At 39.9% G+C, this 15,140-nt stretch overlaps 1 protein-coding gene and 1 pseudogene across 5 annotated transcripts in view; both read left to right on the top strand.

Moving 5' to 3' along the window:
• The window catches only part of LOC136864547 (serine-rich adhesin for platelets), a 709,539-nt gene that overhangs the window by 606,786 nt on the left and 87,613 nt on the right, over window positions 1-15,140 (top strand). For 3 of the 5 annotated variants that reach the window (XM_067141673.2, XM_067141668.2, XM_068226325.1), the window contains one exon: window positions 14,780-14,962. The exons of 1 other annotated variant lie outside the window; for it this stretch is intronic. In XM_067141673.2, coding sequence (XP_066997774.2) covers window positions 14,780-14,962 — 183 coding nt within the window. Of the gene's footprint in view, window positions 1-14,779; window positions 14,963-15,140 lie in introns of those variants that run through there. One more of the 5 variants, XR_010859329.2, reaches the window with a different exon arrangement.
• LOC136864894 (G patch domain-containing protein 4-like) lies at window positions 8,450-10,415 on the top strand (annotated as a pseudogene).

The raw sequence follows: 15,140 nt of genomic DNA, 5'->3' as shown, positions 1-15,140 counted from the left end.
CTCCCATTCTGTAGCAACTGGTATCCCGAATCTCAGGGCCACTTACTAGGCCACTTAGCTGTTGCCGATGATTCATGAACTAGGACGTACTGGGCGAGTTGGCCGTGCCGTGCGCGTTGAGGCGCGCGGCTGTGAGCTTGCATCCGGGAGATAGTAGGTTCGAATCCCACTATCGGCAGCGCTGAAGATGGTTTTCCGTGGTTTCCCATTTTCACACCAGGCAAATGCTGGGGCTGTACCTTAATTAAGGCCACGGCCGCTTCCTTCCAACTCCTAGGCCTTTTCTATCCCATCGTCGCCATAAGACCTATCTGTGTCGGAGCGACGTAAAGCCCCTAGCAAAAAAAAAAACAAACTAGGACGTGTCCACAGTAAACCATACCATGAACCATATCATTGTAACATTAATATAGAAATAAACTTACTCCTAATTATGCAAATCTGAAGTTGAAATTAGAGCATTTCCTTGGGTGTTCAAAAAGAAAAAGAACATTATTTTAATATCTCTTTGTACTCTGCAGGACAATTGATAAATGGGATGTATTGAATTGCAAAAATCAGCATATCTGGTGTCACCCTAATATGTACCTTAGGGAACTTGTTAGACGAATTTGTGCGGTCGGAGTTTAGTATATTAACCTACTGGTTTACTTTGACGAGTGTCACTTGGACATAATTAATTGGGCTGATTCCCTAAATGAAGGTCAGTAGCGATTGATTGGTTCATAAACATTAATTACAAAGTATGTTAGGGCCCAATTAATTATATGCAAATGACACTCGTGAAAGTAAACCAATAGGTTAATATGTCAACCTTTGATTGCACAACTTTGTTTGACAAGTTCACTAAGGTACGTATTATGGTGACACCAGATATGCTGATTTTTGCAATTCAGTACAAGTGGAACTCTTGAAGACTAATGTTGTTAATGTTTGTCCTTCAAATGGTACAGACTACCACCAGAGTAGTTCACGGAAATGGTCAGTAGTAGGATCTGTACAAATACAGGCACATCCTCTTTCATAAATAATTGTATACTTTCATACTACTTCCATTCATGCCCATTAGTCTGCATATTATTGTATGCATTCACTAGTCTGCACATTGATGTGTGACAAAGCCTTCACATTATCATAGTGGGTATTGTGCTTATTTCTTGAAGGATTTAAACAAAATCAAAGACTACCTGTTGGATAGTTGTAGTGAGACTACAGACTATTTATCGGAATGTATGTTTACATATATTGATAGTAGAAGCAGTGTTAGTGAAGATGATGCCACAATTGGAACAGAAGCTGCATGTTGTCGATATACTTGCGTATAACGATGCATGGGAATAAACGAGTGTGACCAGTGTGGTCCAGAACATTTCATTTGTAGGCAAGGGTTATTTAAATTAACGAGATGTTTTGATAAAAAAAACCCATAGTGCAACAGCCCTGAAGGGCCATGGCCTACCAAGCGACCGCTGCTCAGCCTGAAGGCCTGCAGATTACAAGGTGTCGTGTGTTCAGCACAACGAATCCTCTCGGCCGTTATTCTTTGGCTTCCTAGACCGGGGTTGCTATCTCACTGCCAGATGCATATCACGTAGGCTGAGTGAACCTCAAACAAGCCCTCAGGTCCAGGTAAAAATCCCTGACCTGGCCGGGAATCGAACCCGAGGCTTCTGGGTAAGAGGCAGGCATGCTACCCCTACACCACGGGGCTTGCATGTTTTGGTATTCCAGATGTGAAACTGAACAAACTTGGTGTATTTAATGAGATTCAGAGTGACAACTTTTTCTCTGTAATTGTTGAATTTTAAAGTAATTGCAACAAATTGCCTACTATATTAAGCATGCCACATTATAAAGTAAACTCGTGTCATCATTCAGAGGTGGTGCAGTTCTTTTCAGGTACACCCCCAATGGAGGTGAGCTGCATGTACCATTTTAACCCCATAGCAGCCCTTCTGCCATTTTTAAATTTCTGACTACCAGGAATCGAACCTGGGCCTCCGAAGACTGCAGCTAATGGCACTAACCATTATGCTACTGAGGTAGACATGCCACGTTGTAATATTGGTATTACTTGAACTTTTCATGGAAAAAACTTCGGTGGTGGGCTATTTTTTTTTTTTTCCTTTAAAAATTTGTAGGCCTATGAGTTAGGGTACAATTGTGGGTTCAGTAACAACTTAGAATTTCATGGTGTTTACAGGTTCATCATTATTATAGATTAATTTGTAGTAGATGTAATTGGATGTAAGTTCATTTTTTTCAGTATGGTAACTTGGAATTAGACAGATAGGAAACCTATAAGTTCAAGAAAACCGTGTACTTGCAGTGTTTCAATTTTATTAGCTTGTTGTACTGCATTGTGTGTTATGAAGTGTGGTTTTATTAATTAATCGGGTTTAGGATTACAATGGAAGTAGCCACGGCTCAAATGGTGCATCAAGTATGGCCATTGGTGAGAACTCAACCAGCGGGTCTCCCATGTCCAAGGTATGCACACATTTGATAGTGCTTCAGGACATTCAGCTGGCGTAGTTTGTAAAAGAAATATACATTTAGTATTCATGATGGATATACATTTTTTTTTTTGTACACACGATCTTTGTTGGCAGTATTAATGCATACTTTTGTACTCAGGAGGCTCTCTCTGCATTGATATTGAGCTATCATGAATCCTTAGATTTTCTAACCTGTTACCATGTATATTAAGGTGAAATACATCTTAGGAAGGGGTTCCAAGTGCTGTCATATGACTCTGATTTCTGTGTAGGGTATTGGAGAGACTGTATCAAAACATGCGTACCACAAGATTTATAGCTGCTGAGGACAATAAACAGTGGAGCTGCGGGCCTCAAAATTTAGGATTATTTTATTGCGACAAGAAAGGAATCTGTCTACATTTTGGTGAGGCCATTGATTTAATGGTTTATAAAAACTCAGAAATGACTACAGTAATATTTATGGAAAGAAGATAAAGCACTTACCCATTGTAGGTTTAAGAGCAGAAGACATGAAGGTTGATATCAGCATGCAAATATTTTTTTCAATGAGCACTTTCGATGAAGGCAACCTGGCCACGTTGTTCTCTGGAACACACTTCTGTGAACCCACTTCCATAGCAGTAATCTGAAGGTGTTTGAAATGGCCCTGAATGAGCAAGTGGCTACGCAGCTTGGGACACGTGGCTAACAGCTTGCATCACCATTACACCTTTCTGTGTCTGTGGAATGTGAAGAAGATAAAAAAAGTCCTTGGATGTTCATTGGAATATCCACATTTGAAAACAAAAAAATTGGATCATTTTTTAATCTACTGGCTGAAAACTGGCATTGTACTAATGACTGAATTCAGTCCAAGAAAGTTATTTATGCCACACATGCAGGTTTTATGATGGCATCAGTTAAGTACATTGCCGTGTTTTTGAATGGAATTAAGAAAAATCTTCAGCAGGTTGCACCAGTCCTGTATATTTTGCAGAAATAATCTTCTTATGGAACTCTACCCCTTCTGAAGTTGTCTATTAAAGATCATCATCCTTGTTAGATGCCCAGGAGTCAACAAAAGGAAGAATTCAATCCCTACCCTGCAACATACATACATACATTATCATTATAGACGTTCAGTCTGCAAGCCTCTGTGAATTTACTAAATGTCACCACAATCCTCGATTTGCAACTAGTGTTCTGGCCTCATTTAGTTTAATACCTCTTCTTTAAATTGTTAGAAACTGAGTCTAACCATCGTTGTCTTGGTCTGTCTCTACTTCTCTTACCCTCCATAACAGAGTCCATTATTCTCCTAGGTAACCTATCCTCCTCCATTCGTCTCACATGACCCCACCACCAAAGCCGGCTTATGCATACAGCTTTATCCATCGAGTTCATTCCTAAATTAGCCTTTATCTCCTCATTCCGAGTACCCTCCTGCCATTGTTCCCACCTGTTTGTATCAGCAATCATTCTTGCTACGTTCATGTCTGTTACTTCTAACTTATGAATAAGATATCCTGAGTCCACCCAGCTTTCGCTCCCGTAAAGCAATGTTGGTCTGAAAACAGACCGATGTAAAGATAGTTTCGTCTGGGAGCTGACTTCCTTCTTACAGAATACTGTTGATCGCAACTGCGAGCTCACTGCATTAGCTTTACGACACCTTGATTCAATCTCACTATATTACCATCCTGGGAGAACACACAACATAAATACTTGAAATTATCGACCTGTTCTAGCGTTGTATCACCAATCTGACATTCAATTCTGTTGAATTTCTTACCTACTGACATCAATTTAGTCTTCGAGAGGCTAATTTTCATACCATACTCATTGCACCTATTTTCAAGTTCCAAGATATTAGACTGCAGGCTTTCGGCACAATCTGCCATTAAGACCAAGTCGTCAGCATAGGCCAGACTGCTTACTACATTTCCACCTAACTGAATCCCTCCCTGCCATTTTATACCTTCTAGCAGATGATCCATGTAAACTACGAACAACAAAGGTGAAATATTACAGCCTTGTCTACCCCCTGTAAGTATCCTGAACCAAGAACTCATTCTACCATCAATTCTCACTGAAGCCCTATTGTCAACATAAATGCCTTTGATTGATTTTAATAATCTACCTTTAATTCCGTAGTCCCCGAGGATAGTGAACATCTTTTTCCTCGGTACCCTGTCATATGCTTTCTCTAGATCCATGAAACATAAACACAACTGCCTATTCCTTTCGTAGCATTTTTCAGTTACCTGGCGCATACTGAAAATCTGATCCTGACAGCCTCTCTGTGGTCTGAAACCACACTGGTTTTCATCAAACTTCCTCTCAACAACTGATTGCACCCTCCCTTCCAAGATGCCAGTGAATACTTTGCCTGGTATACTAATCAATGAGATACCTCGATAGTTGTTGCAATCCTTCCTGTTCCCTTGCTTATAGATAGGTGCAATAACTGCTTTTCTCCAATCTGAAGGTACCTTACCAACACTCCATGCTAATCCATGCTATTTCATCCCTGCCTTCCCACTATACTTCACCATTTCAGGTCTTATTTCTTCTATTCTTGCTGCTTTATGACAATGGAGTCTATTTACCATCCTTTCCACTTCCTCAAGCGTAATTTTTCACCAACATTGTTTTCCTCCTCCCCATGAGCTTGGCTGTTCTCAACACCACCAGGATGATTTCCTTTTACATTGAGATGATGTTCAAAATGTTCCCTCCACCTCTCCAGTGATTACCTGGGATCTATTATGAGTTCTCCTGAATTACTCAAAACACTGTTCATTTCCTTTTTCCCTCCCTTCCTAAGATTCTTTATTACTGTCCAGAAAGGTTTCCCTGCTGCTTGACCTAGCCCTTCTAGGTTATTACCAAAATTTTCCCATGACTTCGTTTTGGATTCAACAACTATTTGTTTCGCTCTGTTTCTTTCATCTATGTACAAATCCCTGTCTGCCTTGGTCCTTGTTTGGAGCCATTTCTGATAAGCCTTCTTTTTATGTTTACAAGCTGCTCTCACTTCATCATTCCACCAAGATGTTCACCTTTTCCCATCTTTGCACACAGTCGTGCCTAGGCATTCCCTTGCTGTGTCTACTACAGCATCCCTGTATGCCACCCATTCTCTTTCTATATCCTGAGCCTGCTTACTATCCACTGTTCGGAACGTCTCACTAATCATATCCATGTACTTCTGTCCAGTTTCCTTGTCCTGGAGATTTTCTACCCTTATTCGTTTGCAGACAGATTTCACTTTCTCTACCCTAGGCCAAGAGATACTTAGTTCACTGCAGATCAGATAGTGGTCTGTATCATCGAAAAATCCCCAGAAAACTCGTACATTCCTAACAGATTTCCTGAATTAAAAGTCAGTAAAGATATAGTCTATTATGGATCTGGTACCCCTAGCCTCCCATGTGTAGTGGTGAATAGCCTTATGCTTGAAGAATGTATTCGTAACTGCTAAACGCAAACTAGCACAGAAGTCCAGCAAATGCTTCCCATTCCCATTCCCATTAGCTTCCATATCTTCCCCACATTTACCAACCACCCTTTTGTATCCTTCACTTCTATTCCCAACTCTCGCATTGAAATCGCCCATTAGCACTATTCTATCCTTGCTGTTGACCCTGACCACGATATGCTTCATAAAACTTGTCAACTTCATCCTCATTTGCACCCTCACATGGTGAATACACGGAGACAATTCTTGTCCTAATTCCTCCAACTTACAAATCTACCCACATCATTCGCTCATTTACGTGCCTAACAGAAACTATGTTGCGTGCAATGGTATTCATGATAAAGAGCCCTACCGCAGACTCTGCCCTTCCCTTTCTAACACCCGTGAAGTACATTTTATAATCTCCTATCTCTTCCTCGTTATCTCCCCTTACCCGAATATCACTTACTCCTAGTACATCCAGATGCATCCTGTTTGCTGACTCAGCCAGTTCTACTTTCTTTCTTCCATAAGCCTCATTAATATTGATAGCTCCCCATCGAATTCCATTTGATTCACCAAGTTGTTTCCAAGGAGTCCCTCGCCTGTCAAATGGGAGTGGGACTCCGTTACTCCCATAGGTCTGAGGCTTGCTTAAAATGTTCTGAGCTCGGTAAATATATGAAGCAGGATGCTACCCTACTTGCACTTAGTAAGTGAGCATCTCTCCTCTAATGGGTTATGGACCACCGGTGAATTGTATAGTCCAAGCCGCCTGAGCACAAGGAGGACCATGACTCAGAATATGTCCAAGATGTCCACTCCCATTCCATAGCAACTGGTATCCCGACTCTCAGGGCCACTTACTAGGCCACTCAGCCGTTGCCCATGGTTCACAAACTAGGACGTGACTACAGCAACCCACACCATGAACCAAATTTGAACATAATACCTCCTCAAAGAACACTTTCAAATCATGTTTGGTCATATTTCCTTATTTCTTTTCATATGCATTCACATTGCATTTCTTGAGTCCTCAGCATGGATGCTTGTTGGATCCTCAACAGCTTCACCATTAACTGAGATAAAGGGCCTAGCATTACTGGAAGGGCATATTAGGGAAATTAGGCATGAGGTAGTTTCCCATTGCTTTTTTCAATGAATGAATGGATTAATTAATTAATGATTGAATGAATACATTTATGAATAAATAATTAAATGGATAAATAATTAAATTAGCACTGTCATCTATGAATGCACCATCACTGTACTGACCCAGTGGCACCAGTCTTGCTTCATATAGTGGCAAGAGTTCTTCCAGAATGTAATTCATCATTGAATCTGGATTGATCCATACATAGTATTTGCTCTGGGGTAAAATTGTGTTTATCAGTGAAATGCAGTATATCATTAACATAATCTTCAACTTGTACATCAGCAGCCTCGACTTTGTGTGTATTCTTAAGTGAAACTTATTTTCTTCTTGAATATTTGGATGCATGGTTATGGTGCTTTAAACCAGGCATGTTAAGATTGCCAGCTGACTTGACAGTTCTGCATGCACGAGAAGCAGCTGTTATGAGAGATAGCCCGAGACATTACCATATAGTGCAGGCATGGAGGTGTACTCCAAACAATACATGTATACATTCTTTCATATAAAGATATTCATAATTAAAAGTGTTCAAAGTGGTGTTTGCATAAAATTTGCAAAAGGGTGCATTTTATAATCACTGTGTACCGTGAAATTAATAATTACTTTAAAAGTTTGCAATTAGCAATGAAGTGCAAATTAAAAGGCATATATTTTTTAGTGGATTAACATGCCCAACTCTTCTATGAACAGTTATGAGGCAGAAAAGTTCTGAATACTTTGCCACTACTTTATTGTTTCTGTACCAAAACATAGTGTTTTTGTTATCTTAAAGAAAGGAAAATAGGCTGTGGTATAAGTAGCATCTCTTCAAGCAACTGTGTTAATACAATAGTATTCGAATACAAACATGCATTAACAAATTACTTTGTCAATCCTTATGCCACAACCTTTGTAGCTGTATATTTCAAAATACTTCTAGACAAAAACAGGTAAGTGGAGCCTGTCATCGTTAGGTGTGCACAGCCCCAAGTCAGTAATGTGGAGATGTATGTGCTGACTGAAGGGAAGAGATTTGTGCTGTCATGCACAGGTATTTCTAGCGTGGGCACTGCACTTTCGGCAGGCAAGTTTTGACACCCAAGCTTTAAACAGTAAAGTGTTTGGATTAATTAGTTATAACATTCATTCCCCCTGATTCTTATCATTCAGTCATGGTTAATTGCAGTTTGTTTTCTCGTTGCAAGATTTTCCTCTGTCTGCATGGAGTTTTATGTCATTTAGAATTTTTGCAAGGCTGTCTTACTTTTTATCACTTTTCTTCCATTGCAGAAGTGAATTTTACACTAGGTGACTAGTCAATGTCCAAACCAAGACATACAACTGGGGAGGATCCTTTCCCCTTCGCATAGGGGCATGAATTTTGCACGTACTCTACTAGAAAAGTATGGCTGGAATGAAGGTAAAGGTTTGGGAGTAAATGAAAGTGGTATTACAGAAACATTGAAGCTCAAGCTCAAGTCTAACTCCTCTGGAATTGGCCATGACACTGCAGAACAGTTTACTTATCATTGGTGAGAAGCCGCCTACAACCAAGCAGCTGAAAACCTTCAAGTTTGCAGAAATGAGGATGGAGTTGCAGTGAAAGTTCATGACAACTCCTTGGATACCTCAAAATGGAAATGCTTAGCAAAGTCTTCTAGGACTTTCAGTACATTGTTATATGGGAATTTTCTGAAGACATAAACTTTAACTGATAATGGTGAAGAAGAAGTAAGTCAGCCTATTAAGTCAATTTCTGTTATCACTCTCACCGACAAAGAACCCTTAATCTCCTTAACCTTTTAAGTGCTGAGTTATCACATGACTTGTTTGGTACCTCAGTGCTGAGTTTCTACATTCGCATGTAAAATGTTTTGTAGAAGCCTCAATTTTTAACTTATCAGTGGGAGGATTAGCTTAAAATGTTTATGAATGTTGGTTGTTTATCAATCTAAATACAAATGGAAAATCCTACACCTATGTTCAATATTATTTTGGGAGAAAACAAAATTACACTTATGTGCACATGCATACATTATCTTTATACAAAGTAAAGAACCCAAAATATTATTTCCTAAAATGTGTAGGCAACTAATACATGTAACTCCTTAGAAGTATATAAGTTGATATTTAAAATACTTTCCAAACTTGGAATGTGGTGATAGTTAAATGTTTTCTGCTGGTTGTTTGTGATTCCGATTTGTACAACTATCTGCACCAACTCCACTGGCATAAAAGTTTCTAAAATAATCAATGATTTTCAGGTTGTCATCAAACGCTACTTGGCCCTCACAGTTACCTGAAACTCTGGTGAAGAAAAGTAATCCATCTGCCACGAAATTAGCAATAAAATAGCTTTTGTACTCAATGTGTTTTTCTTCTTTTGTTTAGAAGGAGGCTCTGTTTCTTTTTCACATACGATATTTTTGGCACTCTCTCTATCACACTCACTTTCAAAATCGCTTAACAATTCCTTAAAAGGATTATCTCCATAATCACTTTCCGCTGTGGTTAATAACTGAAAGATTCTGTGATCCGAAATAACATCGCTGCAAAAGCAAATAAATTGTTGTTCTGCCATGTTTGTTTACATCACAGATGAACTCCACATATGTCTACAAAAAGCTCTGTAAGTTACTTCCCGAAGCAATAATCTCTGATCAGTTAGTTCTACGTAAGACCCAACAGGTGTCAGAACATGTCAGAGTTCAAATTCGTACTTGTAAATGAACCGGGAAACTAAAAAAAATAAAATTCTCGTGCACCGTCTTTAGACGGGCGTAGCACTGGTGGACCGGCCACGTCAGCCCGTCCAGAGGTGGGCGTAGCACTCATCGGGTTAAACTCCTTAAAGCGTGTGGAGGTCTCACTGCACACAAAGGGGTACGACACGGTCTGACGTTGAGCGGAATGTTGTCCAGAATCCAAGAGCAGGAGCAAAAATTACTTGGCTTGATGAAGGACAAAAAAGAATGCTGTTGAAATTGTCGTAGTAATGAAAAGGATAAAAAAGAAGAAGAAGAGAGTACAGGAATTGATGATTAGTTATTGTTGGAAGTGTTGAACCTCAGGGGAAGAAGAAATCATTGAGCTTTCAGAATCTAACATTGCTAGTCGTGAGAACAACAAGGATGTTTCAGATGTTGATGAGAGTGCAGGGTTTAAAGATTTAGCTACTGTTGAAAGTACTGAACTTAAGAAAAAGAGAAACAAGAGCAAGGAAGCCAGTTTTAGTGATGAGAACAAGAATATGGAAGCATCAAATGTTGAAGAGCTCAGAAGGAAAATGTATGAAGAGCCTAATGAATCTGCAGATCAGAGCTCTTATCAGTGGATGTAGATGAAATGACAGTTAAATTTTGTAAGAAAAAGAAAGATGCATATTCCTTTGTGCCAAATGGCAAGTTGGAACAAAATGGTATGGGCACCAGCAATGCAAGTGACTATATTCCTGAAGAATCACGTGATACAAACACAAAGTTTAGGAAGAATGAAGAGCAGTATACTAAAATGGCGAATGAAAGCAGAGCATCTGATGATGTATCAAATAATATTTATTACCCTCTTCATGCTACAAAGAAAAGGTCTCCATTAACATGGAGGGAATTGCCAGGAAGTTGAATATGTTGCTACTCTGCTGAATTTGAAGATACTAATCTTAATAATAGTTTGAGCAATGGTGATGATCATGCCACTCAGAAGAAGGAAAAAAAGGATAATAAGAATAATGTTGTAAGTCCTAGTGTGGAAAGGAACCCTTGACCAATCAGGTTCTATTTTTGATGGTTCATGTACATTTGATGGAGCATAATTCACAAAAGAAAAAACATTATAAATGCAAGAAATTTCCTTCTGAAAAGTTACCTCAGTCAAGAGAGGGTGTTGATCTAACACTGAAAGAACAGGAGAAGAAGAGGAAGAAATACAAGCAAGAAGTTGGAGATAGTGGGCGAACAAATGATGAATGCCACATGGACACTACATTAGAACATTCTACTGAAGGTAGTGTATTATTGGACAACACTAGTGAAGTCAAGTCTTCCAAGAAAAAAGAAGCAAAATGAGAAACATTTAGGAAATGGCAATGAAGCTGCTAATGTTTTAGATAATATCCTTTCTTCTTTGCTGCTTTGTCTGGATTTTATAGACATCGACCAAGCACCCTTCAGGGAATTTTATGCTCTTCTTACATGCCGATAGAGGATTCTAGGTCCAGTAATACTGCCTTGCAGAACCCCTCCCCATCACAGCAGGAATTGGACAAACGCTTCACCTACTGTAATTCTCGGAGTTCTATTTTCCAGAAATGTAATCACCCATTCAGTCGCACTTTTATCTAGTCAGATACTCCTCATTCCTGTCATTAGTATCTCATGATCTACCCTATCAAAATCCTTGGATAGGTAAATAGCAATGTCCATTTAACCTGAATCTAATACAGAGTCTTTTAGCTCTGGGTGAGTGTCCGGGGAGCTGCACGGAAAGGTGATAGCACGGCTGGGCGACTCATTTGCCGAGATATATATTGCTTCATGTCTGGCTGATGTGATCTAATGCAGTAGCAATTAAGCAAGAAGTCCCATGTCGTTTAGTTTTACTTCTGTTGTATTGATAGTGTGTTTACTGTGTTAGCTTTGAAATAGCAAAGGTTATGTCTATGAATGCAAAAGTTATCTTGTATTTGAGGGATATATACAGTAAAACAGCATGTATTTTATTTGTTATGCTATGCAAAGCATTCTTCTTTTAGAGAGCCCTGCTTTCGATTCATTTGCAAATTTCCTGGCATCCTCCCTCCCCATAGGAATACGGTTCATAATGGTAATACTAAATTCCCATGAAGGGAGTTAGATATTCTTCCACCAATAGAGCATATCAAAAATCAGATCAAAAATTGGATGTATGGCTTTTCAGGCGTTTGCTCTATTAACCAGCATTTTATCTTAGGTCTGACGCTAGACTCGTCAGAGTGGGATGTGTCAGACCCTACCCACTGATGCTGGGGTGTATGCAGGTGAACTTATCAGAAGCCTCTTATGTGGCACAGTCTGATAATTACCATTTGGAATTGCTAGGCGGGCATTAATTCCATTGTGGAGTTTTATCTCCCGTATGCAATTATCAGACTGTGCCACATAAGAGGCTTCTGATAAGTTCACCTGCATACACCCCAGCATCAGTGGGTAGGGTCTGACACATCCCACTCTGACAAGTCTAGTGTCAGGCCTAAGACGAAATGCTGGTTAATAGAGCAAACGCCTGAAAAGCCATACATCCAATTTTTGATCTGATACGGTTCATAATTCAGTGAAGTTCTGCACCACCAGGTCCATTCTTAACGAGAAAATGCGCAGGAAGCGAACTGTTTTGACAGGGAGCAGGCTTGATGAAATAGGAGCTCTCTTACAAAGAACTATGATCATAATACTTACAGAAGCATTCTGATGTTTTTTAGGGGGAGGTTCGTTTACTACCTGCCTGGGTGGGAATAAGGGGGTAGGAGGTATGGTTGTCATGGAAAGGGGGGCGGGTCCACAGTGGTTGTCATGGAGGTAAGCCTGCTGACCAGCTCGTGATGCTTGGAGTTGCCAAACCTCCTACTTCTGAGTTGTGTACAACAGAACAGAGTGAGTGGTCTGAATGAACGAACAAGTGAACCGGAAGCGAGGGGAAGGAGAAAGGTATGCAGTAATGTGGCAACACCATGCAGTGGCACGTACAATGCTCCTCCCTTCAGCCCTATATGTCAGAATGCTGCTTTCAGTATTACGGGTATAGGTTACAAAGCTATCAACTTGTATTCGGGAGATAGTGGGTTCGAAGCCCACTGTTAGCAGCCCTGAAGATAGTTTTCCGTGTTTTCCCCTTTTCACAACAGGCAAATGTTGGGACTGTACCTTAATGCCGCGGTCGTTCCCTTCCCACTACTAGCACTTCCCTATCTCATCGTCGCCATGCAACCTATCTGTGTCATTGTGATGTATTAAAAAACCGGAAAAGAAAAAAACTCCAACAAAATCCCTGTTGCATCTTGCCGTACAAATCAATACAACTGTTATTAAAAGCCAAACCATACAGACCCACCGCTGTCCAACATTTAAGAGGGCCTAACAGTTTCGCTAGGATTGCTTCAGTCCATTCACAGTGGATATGTTGATCCAGAACTGTTATTTTTAGTAATGAGGCATGGCTGTACTTAAGTGGCTACATAAATAGTCAAAATAATCGCTACTGGAATGAAGAAAAACACCACCAGCTGCATGTCCGTCCATTTCACTATGTAAAGATAGGAGTTTGGTGTGATATAAGTGCTCGCAGAATTATAGGCCTATATTTTTCCTTGAAACAATAAATGCTGACCAATATATAGACCTCATTCTCAGGCCATTCTTTCAAGATCTGATGAAAGAAGGAAAGAGTAATGGTTGGTTCATGCATGCTAGATAATACGATGGCACACACTGCTGATCAGTCTATGGACATAATACAGGAAGTTTTCAAAGATCGTATGTTTAATTTTCCTGCTAGATCTCCCGATTTAAATCACTGTGATTATTATCTGTGTGGGGATGCTGAAGAGAAAAGTGTATGTGAACAACCCTCGCACAAGGGGAAAACTACAAAAGAACATTGCTCAAGTTATTTCGAAGATCACACGGGCTGAGATTCACTGAGTATCTGCAAATCCGTTTACCGAGGTGTCAGGCGCGTTTGACAACTGAGACACATTTTGAACATTAAATGTAATGGAAGGTAGGTTTTAGACTAATAGCTTCATTGGAAATAGCTTTCTATAAATGTGAATTGCCGCAATGTGGTGGGGAAGAAAGACTCGCGCTATACTGGTTAGCGACCAAGTGTCATTGCGCCAGCTGTGCCATGCTTTGAGTAGTGCTGCGACCATAGCTAAAAAAAAAAACCCTGTGTATGTGCTGTATCATGCTGGAATCCAGCACGTTTCTAAAAAATAAACTATATGTTCTCCCTGGTCATAGTTTCCTCTGGCTGCTTTACTATATTGACTTATATCATTCTGTATGATGCAAAACAGTTGGACCTCTTGTCTAACTTACAGCTAGCAGAACTGGTTTCATGGAGCGAGCTAGCTGTGCAGATAGGGTTGCATAGCTGTGAGCTTGCATTTGGGAGACAGCTGGTTCAAATCCCACTGTCGGTAGCCTTGAAGATGGTTTTCTGTGGTTTTCCATTTTCACACCAGGCAAATGCTGAAGCCTTTGATGTGTTGGTGTGACGTTAGAACCATTAAGAAAAAACTTCCATGTGTGATCTTCTCTACACCCCTCCTCTCCCACACACCACCCCTACATTTCTTATCCCCCCTTTCCCTCGGGAGCATGTATTTCATACCATCTCAAACCGTGCCGTACGTCATTCTTTCTGTTCTAAAACACAAACCTGTTCCATTCAAATATCAGAGACAACTGCCTGGACCCTTCCTGTTGAGGGTTTTCATTGTTTCATATGAAAAAATAATTATAAGTCAATTGTATAGTTTACAAGTACTGCAATTAACTAGCCACATTATAGAGAAATGATGTAGAACCTATTTTCTGGATCTATGTTATATATGCATTATCTGTTACTTTCCTACTTGTTGTCCTAAGAAGCTGTAAAACGGTGTAATTTTCTATTCAATTCAGGAATAAATACAGTGTCTTACACCTGTGATTTTGTTTTCCGTAGGACTTTCTATTATGCGCTGTATGCGAAACAAGAGTTGAATTATACAACAAAGTTTCGCACCAGAAGTATCTTATGTACATCGAGTGTGCCAAGCGCGTAGCAGAAAAGCGGACAAGTGACCCCCACAAAGACACTACTGTAATCCTGAACGAGCTCCTTGCTGATGAGTCTTGGCTTAATGAGGTGAGTTATTCCCTTCTATCTTTTAACAATGAACAATATTTTCTTCATTACTGTTCTTGGTCACATACAAATTACATGGTTGGACTTCCTTCATCTGATATTGACTGGCTATCCTGAATAGTTTACCTTCAGAAAGAGAAATGAAATCGTTATCATTCACTTTTAATTCTTGAACCTC

This window comes from Anabrus simplex, chromosome 2, assembly GCF_040414725.1.
Source record: "Anabrus simplex isolate iqAnaSimp1 chromosome 2, ASM4041472v1, whole genome shotgun sequence".
NCBI lineage: Eukaryota > Metazoa > Arthropoda > Insecta > Orthoptera > Tettigoniidae > Anabrus > Anabrus simplex.
Note: the sequence above shows the minus strand (reverse complement) of the source record. Positions and strands in the feature narration are given on the sequence as shown.